This window comes from Sprattus sprattus (assembly GCF_963457725.1).
Source record: "Sprattus sprattus genome assembly, chromosome: 8".
Taxonomy (NCBI): domain Eukaryota; kingdom Metazoa; phylum Chordata; class Actinopteri; order Clupeiformes; family Clupeidae; genus Sprattus; species Sprattus sprattus.
The window spans coordinates 33578529-33591028 of NC_137927.1; the positions used below are offsets into that span (position 1 = coordinate 33578529).

General features: G+C 42.1%; 1 protein-coding gene across 1 annotated transcript in view; it reads right to left on the reverse strand.

The window, feature by feature from the left end:
* Positions 1-12500, reverse strand: part of LOC308369242 (protein kinase C-binding protein NELL1-like) — a gene marked incomplete at both ends in the record, with an annotated part of 169134 nt that overhangs the window by 134888 nt on the left and 21746 nt on the right. The window contains one exon of the mRNA XM_080843584.1: positions 8594-8764. Within this exon, the coding sequence (XP_080699710.1) occupies positions 8594-8764 (171 nt within the window). The remainder of the gene's footprint in view (positions 1-8593; positions 8765-12500) is intronic.

Consider the following 12500-nt stretch of genomic DNA (forward strand, 5'->3'; position numbering starts at 1 on the left):
TTTGTAAACACTATTTGGTGCTGGTCAGACATACTTTACTCTAGGTTGCTGAGTTATTGACTCTTAAGTGGCAGCTCTGTACAAGAACAGGAAGACAGCTAATTACAGTTAACATGTTGCACAGTATCAATTATGTATGACTCCTTGTATTGTGTGTCAAGCCCATTAATAATTAAATACAAATAATTGACTACTATTGGAAGTCACTATCGTGATGTTCAAACATCATCGCTTCTTAACTGTCCTGCTTTTCTTACAAGCAATGCATGTACTGCCAACCTGTGGATAAACCTGTGGATACACTCATTAAAAGCAGAAACATCATTTTAAGACATAAAAAGCGTTAATGGTGGTGAGACAGAATCGTTGACAAGAGCGGTCAATAATTCCTCATTACCTCTGAGGCTCGGTGAGTAAATTACCCAACATGGGAAATCATTTGGGCTGCTGTGTGCTCTCACACACACACACACACACCCCCCCCCCCCACCACCACCACCACCACCACCACCAACACACTTATCCATCAGCCAAGGGCCTGCATTGATTATATTCTAAACAGCCTCTTGTGTACATGAACTGTGTTCAGAGAGAGAGAGAGCTGTCTCACAGGTCAAGTGAGTTTGCCTCGTCCGTTTACCTCCCACTGGAGTCGAGGACTGTGCGGAGACTCTCTGGGAATCGCGAGGAGGGGGGGGGGGGGTGTTTTCGGATGAGAACGTGGGGGAGCAGAGAGAGCAAAGGGCCGTGACTCAGACGTCTCATTTGAATTTCAGATCAATTCCTCCACTTAACACAGGTAATAGGAATGGATCTGCCACAGGTATCTTCCCACAGAATGATTGCACAAATATGCTTGCAGATAGTTACACTGATTACTTTAAACATCCGTGCTGTTCGCCATTGAGTGTAGCCCCTATCAACTGGCAAGCATTTACATTGTTTGAAACACTGTCTACACAGGTATTAATGAAGGCTATACATCTTATGTCAATGTGTCTCAAACAGGAAACAGAAAATGGTGTGATGAAACCCGAATCTTGCAATTCAAACTAATAATGTTCACACTAAAGTTGTTTTGGGGATTTGTAAACAGACACTGGATGAAATAGGGGGGAATTGTTTACAGTATACTGCACAGCACACTAGGAGACGCATCTAGTAGTTACACAAGGGGCAAACACAAACAAATGATTGTTGTGAGCCCACTTAAAAAGAGCCCTGAGGGAAACACATCACTATGAAAGAGAAGTTCCTCTTTTCCTGTGGACAGATCCGCAGTCCCTGCTTCATGTTATATTACTTCTCCATTTGCCATTGTTTATGGCCAAACAATCCCCCCAAAAAGGCATGCCTGCCTGCCAGGCAATTCATAGGGTTATATTTGGGTTCAATAGAGCGCCCGGCTTATTTCCTTCCATAGCCGTTGCTAGCCTGCAGCTCAGCTCCCTGCAGAGGCTTCCCTCAGAGAGCTCCTATGCAGGGGCCTCCTGCTGAAACTGCCAATGCATGTGACAGGCAGAGCAAAGGCTATCACTCTAATTAACAATCTGAAATTAGGACCACAATGCAGGCTGATTCCCATGGACACTTGGGTAATGGAGTCTTCAGGCTTAACTGGGAGATAACCATTTCAAACTGAGATGCGTGCTTTATCAAGATGTTCACAGATAACAAAGACACCGAGAAATGACCATACACTCAAAAAACAAACACACACAAACACACAAACACACACACACACACACACACACACACACACACACACACACTCACACAAACACACACACACACACACACACACACACACACTCAAAAGCACAAACACAGTATTAACTAACTCTAAAAGTATCTATTTTACAAGTCAGACTGGGTAAACTATTCAAATGAATGCCGTGATACCCAAGAGACCACAACATGAGGGGGAGAGCATGCTTACGGTGTTATATAACCCTAAACATTTTAAACACTGTTAAGCACTCCAAAACTCTATTCATCCCACAAAACTTTGACTCAGTGCTTGGCTCTAGGACAGATCAGAAATGGGTCTTTGTGCAAGGGATGATCAAGAGAGTGCATGAAGCCATCGGGGCGTTTTAAGCTGAAGCAGCGCGAGCCTTTATTGTACATGTCACCCACCACTGTCCCTCCTTCTCCACAGGCCCACAGCCACACACACACACACACACACACACACACACACACACACACACACACACACACACACACACACACACACACACACACACACACACACACACACACACACACACACACACACACACACACACCACAGGCCCACAGCCACAACACTGCAGAGCACCACGCTGCAGATCAATGTGCAGCAATCAGCATGAGAATGGCAGATTACTGCGGCGTGATTCATTATATTTCCACAATATTTTATCATCTCGCACATTGGCACTCAGCCTCGGAACACCCACGCACAAGTACGCTGGGTTAGAAAGACTGAAAGTTAAGACCTGCAGTGTCAAAAGAAACACAAATGAGGATTGAAACTGACTGCTAAAAGAGCACAGGATCAAAAGAAATGGATGTATTACAGGCTGTTACTCAGACAAAACAGTCATTTAAGCTTATTCAGTTTGTATTTATACGTGAATGAAAGTTTTCAGAATATCTTTTCACCACATTAGGTGTATAAGACAAATTCCAAGCACACAATGAAAGCACTTTAAAAATGGCTTATGTCAATTTCCACTGTGTAAGATAGTCCAGTATATATATTTAAATGACAGGACATTCTTTTTTCTAGCATAGATAGACAAAGGAATGGTAATGTATTCCTGGTTGCCAAGATACAAGATGCAGCTGACCTCATACTTGCAGGAGGAATCAAATTTCATGTTTCAAAAGGTTATATATTATTAATAGAGATGTCCGATATTATCGTCCCACCGATATTATCGGCCCGATATTAGCATAAAAATGTAATATCGGTCAATATCGGTATCGGATTTTTTCTTGTTTTTTTTTTTTTTGTCCCCAGCTAAAACAAATGTTTTCAAAATTGTGCAGTACAGTGCACATTGTAATTGACTCATATTTGTGCATTTATTCAATTAAGGTTATTGAGTTTTAGTTAAAGAAACATACTGCTATGTTGCACATAGTTGTTCAGGTACAATGTTTTATCATTTGTGAAGTCAAGTTTGCCCTATTTGTTGTGGGCATTGTCAAGAGTATCTCAGGGAGAGTGTAATCCAAACTGTTGTCTGAGACCATTAAAAAAAAAAAAAAAAAAACATGGCATTTTTCCCTTAAATTAAGTTGAAGTATTTTTCTTATTTTGCACGGACAATGTTAATATTTGGAAAGCCTTGTTGCATTCAAGAATGCATCCAGTGCGGCATCACAATAACATTAAGCATGTTGTGTTAATTCCACAATAGGAGATATGTAATGTTACCTAAATTAGGTTTGAGAAAAAATAACCCAAATATCGACATCGGTATCGGCTGATATCGGAATCGAAAATTTAGAGTTGGACAATATCGCATATCGGATATCGGCAAAAAAGCCAATATCGGACATCCCTAATTATTAATAAACTTCTAAAATGCTCAAATGACATTATAACAATCTACACTCCATCCAAATTACTGTAATGAAATATCAAACTGTTTGAAAAGCTAATTTTGACGCCTACTTTGCTGGCCTAGCCTTCTGAAAAACACATAAGTGCACAGCCAACAATTCTGCTTTAGCTTTGAGTCTTTTAGACCTCTTCTTCATCTACAGTGTTAACCTGAGGGCGTTCTAAACTGCTCCTTCAGTCCATCATGTGTATAGTCCATTAATCCCAACAGATATGTGTGAATACTGCCTATGCCATGCTTGAGTGTGTGTGTGTGTGTGTGTGTGTGTGCTGTATGCGTGGCCGTGGGGCGCAGGCAGGGTGTGTTTTAATGTATGTGTGTGAATACTGCCGATGCCGAGCTTGATTTCAGTTACATGCATTCTTTCATAACATGTCGGACATGTTGACTAATCCTCTGATATCTGATACACCTATCTTCACTGTTCAAATAAAGAAAAGTCAGATGGTGGATGGAGTCTCCTATACATGAAGATGAGAGAGATGGGATTGGGTCCCACAGCGGCTGAATCTTCAGGTAATTAAAGAGCCTGCAGCATGAGATATGCATACAATTACCATGTTTATCATGTTTATAATATTTAATATACAATATATTAAAATCCATCAAAATTACAATAATTGCATTCCAGACCATTTCAGCACATTTCAATCAGCACCTCAAGCCTATGTGGGTTTGTTTACTTGTTTACTTTAACATTTATAAATAACCATGTGGGAGACTACCTGGGACTTAAGAGGATTTAGAGAATTATCTTCTTCTTTTGTTCTTCTGTCAATAGAAATGCAAGTTTTCTCTGAGGTGTATTCACTTATCCATATTTGCTCCTAACTTCAGAGAGCATATAAAAGAATGTATGTATAGAGAGCGATTGTTGTAGGTGTATTTTGTCTAAAGCCCCACATGAATGAAACAGTGAGAGTGAGTGAGAGAGAATATAATAGAACGAGTGTATGTAAAGAGAGTGATTGTTGTAGGTGTATTTTGTCTAAAGCCCCAAATGAAAGTAACAGTGAGAGTGAGTGAGAGAGAATATAAATTAGAGGAGGTGAGAACTGCTCCTGAAACAGCTTTACTGGAGCAGGACAATGTTGCGGAGGAAGAAACTGGATGCTTAGAAATCTGCGGCAGATGAGTTACGAAGCACTCAACTAAATGTTCATAATTAGTCAGAATTATAATGAAATCATAACATGACACTTGGCCAGCGATCAACAAAAACGCAAAAACAACAACAACAACGTATTATGCCTTTGAACAGGAGCTATGAGGGATATATAAATACATACAACATGCACACCGTCCATACAGGTTCTGGGAGGCATTATAAAGGCATACTGTCTGTATGTATACAGACCATAACCCTAACCCTACTGTATGTACTAACTCTAAACTTGTCACTTGTCATGCCATTGTTTTCTAACATTACCTGCAGAATCATTCAGTCGGCATGCTACATTCTCTGTTCCTCGCCGGGGGACTAAGGAGGCCATATTATAGTTTCCTTTCTTGCTATAGGCCTGCAGTTATGAAACTAGAAAAGGCATTGTCCTTATGCTATGTAGCCATGGAGACAGTTACCAAACATCTAACACAACTTTACAATTAACAATTGAGGCCAAGAATGTAAGGATGAATACATGGCACTCACAGTAACACTCTAGTTGTAGTGTACTCACAGTAACACTCTAGTTGTAGTGTACTCACAGTAACACTCTAGTTGTAGTGTACTCACAGTAACACTCTAGTTGTAGTGTACTCACAGTAACACTCTAGCTGTAGTGTACTCACAGTAACACTCTAGTTGTAGTGTACTCACAGTAACACTCTAGTTGTAGTGTACTCACAGTAACACTCTAGTTGTAGTGTACTCACAGTAACACTCTAGTTGTAGTGTACTCACAGTAACACTCTAGTTGTAGTGTACTCACAGTAACACTCTAGTTGTAGTGTACTCACAGTAACACTCTAGCTGTAGTGTACTCACAGTAACACTCTAGCTGTAGTGTACTCACAGTAACACTCTAGTTGTAGTGTACTCACAGTAACACTCTAGTTGTAGTGTACTAACAGTAACACTCTAGTTGTAGTGTACTCACAGTAACACTCTAGTTGTAGTGTACTCACAGTAACATTCTAGTTGTAGTGTACTCACAGTAACACTCTAGTTGTAGTGTACTCACAGTAACACTCTAGTTGTAGTGTACTCACAGTAACACTGTAGTTGTAGTGTACTCACAGTAACACTCTAGTTGTAGTGTACTCACAGTAACACTCTAGTTGTAGTGTACTCACAGTAACACTCTAGTTGTAGTGTACTCACAGTAACACTCTAGTTGTAGTGTACTCACAGTAACACTCTAGTTGTAGTGTATTTGCACCATTCACATGCATGTCATGTATCTGCACTGCTTTAGGGAAAACACCACAACAAACTTCCATCTATCTCTCTGCTTTCCTGGGCTTAAGAGGTTTGCTGTGTCCTTTCCACAAAGAAACCGCCTTTGAACGGCAAGGATATGGCAAATAAAGAGCAACCTTCAAATTGCTTTTGTGCTTACTAGCTGCAACCACACACATTGATAAACACCTTTAAAATCCCTATTTGGAGCTAAACACTGTTTACACTGTTTCACTAACGCTTCAAATCAGTGTAGCCATTGGACCAGTTCTAAGCATGCATCAATTAACATGTGGGTTGAACATACAGGGGGCAGAGGGAGTGAGAGTTCAAGACCAGTGCAGGTGTTTTTCACAAACACCTCCAGAAATGTGCCATGAAGCAGCAGCACTCAAACCGTCTGCAGGCTGTCAGAATGTGTGTGTGTGTGTGTGTGTGTGTGTGTGTGTGTGTGTGTGTGTGTGTGTGTGTGTGTGTGTGTGTGTGTGTGTGTGTGTGTGTGTGTGTGTGTGTCAGTGCCATGAAGCAGTGCACTATAACCGTCTGCAGGCTGTCAGAGTCTGACAAACGCATATGATCCTGAACACAAATATTTCCCATCGTAACACCACACGGCTAATCAGTTTTCTCAAGTCGCAGCGACACATGCTCCTCCGCTGATAAACCTGGCAGGCAAGAAACACTCCAAATATCACACCCCTTTTGTGTCAAGGCTTATGTCACCGCACCTGAAAAGACTCGGCGTCACAGGCTTAGCATGGGAGGGATTATCGAGGCATAAAGGTGTGTGCAGCTATGGTGGTTACATCACTGTCGCCCCTGCACTGGCTGTTCAATGGCAGGCAGAGGAGGCGAGGCGGCACAAATCCAGCCCTTTGTGTTCCATTTTGAACCACCGATTGACACTAGCACTGGAATCCTCAACCAAAGGTGTATTTAAACCGCACTGGAATCCTCAACCAAAGGTGTATTTAAACCGCACTGGATCCTCAACCAAAGGTGTATTTAAACCGCACTGGAATCCTCAATCAAAGGTGTATTTAAACCACACTGGAATCCTCAACCAAAGGTGTATTTAAACCGCACTGGAATCCTCAACCAAAGGTGTATTTAAACCACACTGGAATCCTCAACCAAAGGTGTATTTAAACCGCACTGGAATCCTCAACCAAAGGTGTATTTAAACCACACTGGAATCCTCAACCAAAGGTGTATTTAAACCGCACTGGATCCTCAACCAAAGGTGTATTTAAAGAGGGCAACATAATGGAAGGAACAAATGAGAGGCTGATGGGTGGCTTGAAACAATCTTGGAAATGTAAGTGATTAGTTTCAAAGGGAGCTCCTGGCTGATTCAGTATTCATTAAAACTGCTATCGGTATTCCTGGACTCATACGGGTCACATCTACAAGGTGCAGCGTGCCTGTTTGCATGAATAAAAACATCCACGACTCTCAGCAGAATCTCCATGCTAGAGGATGAAGCATGAGATGTAACATCTACTTTCATTGCTTTGGACAAAGGCTGCACCTTTTCTACCAACAAAAGCCTCTACAAGAAAAATACTTTTTTTTCAAATCAGAGAACAAAAGGCTGAATGCACTACACACCTTGTAGACGAAATAAACGTATTTTTAACAAAACTAAGGCTGTCCACATAATAGATGTCCTAGGCCATCGAATCTTCACAGAAAAGGTCACAGAATATGTTCTGTCCACACAAGCAAAGGGAGCTTGAACCTCTGTAGGCTGACATTGAAACGAAAATATGAGTCCTTTCATGCACATCATACTTTCAGTAGAATAGCCTATGGACATAATTCATTTTGTACTTCAGCACCGATGTCTACGCAAGTTCAAGCAGCCTATGCTTTTGTGGACTTACTGTAACTACCCGACTCACGGAATGTATTGGACTAAAGACCTTTGACGCACATCATACTTTCCGTAGCGGAACTGTTGTGTTGACAAAATGAAGATTCAGTGGCCTAGGATTTCTATTACGTGGAAAGACCTACTTTTGTCTATGAAAATAGGTTCATTTTGTGCATGAAGTGAAAAGTGCATTTAGCCTTTGTCCACAAAATGAGAAACACAACATTCAATTCAGTATGTGACATGAATCATCCATTTTGTATTCTGTGCACAAAAGTCTGCTCTCTTCATATTTTGTGGACACAATACTAACACGCTTGTGTTTTTCATGGACAAATGGTACATTATGGTGTTACATGGTTTTATAACAAATAAATGCCCTCAAAATGTGTTATATGTATATGGAATAAGGTGTGCTACAATTGGCACACAATTAACTGAATGACCCTAGGAATACTGCTGCAGTCATACTATAAGAGCAAAACATCCATTACTAATCTCCCTGGGGCATCAAATAAATCACCTTTTTGCAAAGTACTGCAACTTGCTATTTCTCAACTGTGCATCCCCAAAGCAATAGGCAGAACTGAGTCATTCATTCATCTCAAGAGAAGATTTGGGAGGAGGGGATAAAAACCCTCTGCATCTGTATTGTGCATCTTTCAACCACGTTTCAATAGCCAATGTTGCCCTTACCTGTTGCAGTCGACATGGATCATGAGATGGGAGGCGCTGATGGACAGGGCGATCTTGTGCCACTGCCCGTCGGCCAGCCGGTAGGGGAAGGACTCGGAGCGCGGCTTCCCTTTGAAGCGGTAATGGTAGCGGAGCTCCTCCCTCACGCCACTGCTCTCCAGCTCAAAGTAGCTGCGGAGAAGAACAAGTCAGACACGGGATTGAGAGACTTCAGAGGATAGAAGACACATACATCACACACACACACACACACACACACACACACACACACACACACACACACACACACACACACACACACACACACACACACACACACACACACACACACACACACAAACACACAACCACAAGCTTCAGAGGATAGAAGACACATTAAGGGCATTCAGCATTTCCTGTGGTAAAAGATTACAGAGGCTCCCAAGTATATCAGTGACAAATAGACACAAAGACGCATGTGTTATCACTGTGTGTGTGTGTGTGTGTGTTAAAAAATGAAGACAGCATCTCTACTTATCAGCTGTGCACAAGGGATCATGTCTTTAACGCCACACCATCATAGTGTATTGGTGCACCTCCACACACCCCTCATCCATATAAATGGTCACACAGACGAACGTGGCAGCAGAATACCACGGGAAGCTTTAGAAAATCACATTTATCTTCGTCTTATTTCTCTATTTGCAAAGAAATGTAAACCAAAGTTATTGACCCAGAAAATAGAAACTATTTCACACATAATTACAAAAAGTCCACGAGAAATGCAGCCAGGCCAGTCGTGACTGCTGAAAGACGAGGCCAAGAGTATCAAACAGGGGAGAGCACCATCAAGAGCCTTTAGTGCCGCACGCAGCAGATAGCTGTGCCAGCGACAGGGTCATCAGAGCAGGACCGTCATGGGAGCCAGCCCATCTGAACTACAACTGGACTACAGAGGCATGTCATCAGAAGGGGACCATCATGGGAGCCAGCCCATCTGAACTACAACTGGACTACAGAGGCATGTCATCAGAGGGGGACCATCATGGGAGCCAGCCCATCTGAGCTACAACTGGACTACAGAGGCATGTCTCAAGAACACATCTACCATCCATCCTAAGAGCTATGGCCTTTTTATTTTTTATTTTTTTTGCTGTTCCTGCTGGGATGGCCAGGAATAGCAGCACAGCTGTGGTGAGGCTTTCGAATATCAATCTTTTTCTTGAATCACTCCAGGAGGACAACACGGGTGCCACTGCCTGTGAGACCTCAGCCTGCAGAGGCACACATGCCATCAGACAGCTCACTGAAAAATGGTTTTGCAATTCGCAGAGCCTGCCTTAGATGATTACAGTTACATCAGGTGGGGAGTTCTGGGAACCTTACCAAAATGTCTTTTAAGGACAAAAAAAAATAAAGTTTAATTTCGGATTTTACAATTCACATTACAGTGAACACAAAAATTGCATCAAATTTTATGGACTTATGTATGATTATGTAAGATTTACGTACCTCCATCTTATTTCCAGTTGACAAAATGAACAGTGATTCTGTGATTCTGTCTGTACTCATAAACGCCTAGAGTGCAGTTGAGTTGAGTGAAGCTCAATTTAAATGTTTCACCTAACCAAATGACCCCTGTCTTTTTCAACAGTTTCCATAGTAACCAAGGCACCCTCCTGTGCTGCTATTACATTCATATTAAACAATTAACACTGAATTAGCAGGGATCTCTGGGAACGTGCTTCTTCAAGAGATTAAATTAAAAGTATATAAAGAACATCAAAGGGTGCTAACTCAATCTCATTTTAGCTCAGAAGGATATAGAAAATCCACTGAAAATGGATAGACTATTCACTAGTAGACATGGCTTGGATGTTTGTGGTGAAAACATTTGCTCCTATAAACAGGGTGTTTTAGGAATTTGCAGAGAATTATTTCTAACATACAGTCGATATTCCATATAACTCAACTTCAAAAATCATTACAAATGGCCATGTATCCCATTTGCTTAATCCTACATTTTAGTGTCACAAATTCCAAAAACACTTTCCCTAAAACCTGCTTCATTATACTCTCTTATCAGCTATTGCCTAAAGCATTTAAATTAGGAGGTTTTATTTGTGTGTGAGACAGCAACACTTCACAGGGGAATGACCTCGCCACAGAGCCTGGAGGGATGGAAAGACACTGAGTGCCAAACAGTGAGCGTGTAGAGCAGAGAGGGCCACAGACATCAGACAACACTTGTGTCTCTCTTTGTAGTCCCCCCAGTCCCTGTGAAGTCCTCACACCTCTGTGAAGCAGAGGCCAGTGGTGGAGGCGCTTTTGAGGCGGATCATCAGAGGCACTTCCGTTCTTTCCTGGGAGAGCAGAGCGGAGCTACAAAATGTTGCGTGAGCGAGGAACGGCCCTTTGTTCTGCTGAGCCGTTGGTGGCAGAGGCGTGTGCTTCCACACTGTGACCTGAACACACGGCTCACACTGTGTTAAATGTACAGAGTAATAATAACGTGTGCTTCCACACTGCGACCTGAACACACGGCTCACACTGTGTTAAATGTACAGAATAATAATAATAATATGTGCCAGAGGGGAGAATGTGTGCATTTCACTTTAGATCTGGCTGTACTTGTAGCAGTTGTGTGCTTCAGATCCCCACTGTGAAAGGTAAGGGATCTCTGGTGGTGCATGTAGCACTGGACTACAGTGGTGTGCTACAGATCCCCACTGTGAAAGGTAAGGGATCTCTTGTGGTGCACGTAGCGCTGCTATTAACAGAGTAAGACTGCAGTGGGAGGTAGGGGGGCACATTTGCAGGTACATATAATCCAAACCCTTTGTGCTTCATCACCACCCCCCATGATCCTACTACACACTGAACACATGCTGGGTGCGAAGGTGTAGGTCATGTGGTGAAAACACCTGCATCCCTTTGAGCTATTAACAAACCTTTGCTAACCTTAAACCTTTGTGGGGCATAGTTTGATTGGCCTGCAAGTTGCAAAGGTTGCAAAGGCAAGGTCCGCCCACAAGCAGCAATCACTAATTTATCTGAGCAAAGTCAGTTTGGTACTTCCATAGCATACACAACATCTCAGACACAGATGCCTCGTTTGAGCCAATTTAGACAAAAACATGCGAGGCAGTTTGCTATTTTCTTGGAATGTGCATCTTTGCTTTGAACCTTTTAAACCTTTTGAACCTTTCCATTATTGTTATGTACCATGTGGGCCAGTGAGTGTCAATCAAGCCCTGTTGAGTCTGAGAGACAAACTGACTGATGTGTGAAAAACTGCAGGCTTCCACAGCTTCAACCCAGCACTCGACTCTTTCAGTTGCCACTGTCAGCAGAGAGAATGCTAATCAGTCTTGTTAGCCGGCGCTCATTCCTCAGCATTTCCAGTTCTGGATGAAGATTAGTGATGCATTGCATCAGCTTGTTCCAAAATTAAACAAGGTCACGCAAGTAAGTCAAGATTGATTTGCTGTCTTGTTGGCTGACACGTCTGGCAATCTCATATCTGCTTAAAATAGATAAAAGGTGACAGTTGTTGGACTTTTAGAATATTTGATTCTGCTACAAACAGTTGTTTCAGTTATAAACATTCTTGGCTCATTTAACAATAGTTATTTTTATAAATTCGCTTTGATATTTCAACATGTTTCCAGATTTTGCTGAATATGTGAGCAGAATATGTTATAGGCAGAATATCTGTGGAGGGGGAGGGGGCGTGGCAGCGGCGGTTACAAACACGCACACGCATGCAGGCACATCAGTGGGCCGCAAATTACTTTCTAGTCAGAATGGTGGTCCCTGGGACAAAACCAGTTGAAAACCCCTGCATTAGCCAATCAGAACGCTTGTTCTGTCAATGCCATATAATAATTCCCTTTACTGTTTACCAGCTGGACATTAGGTGTAAAAT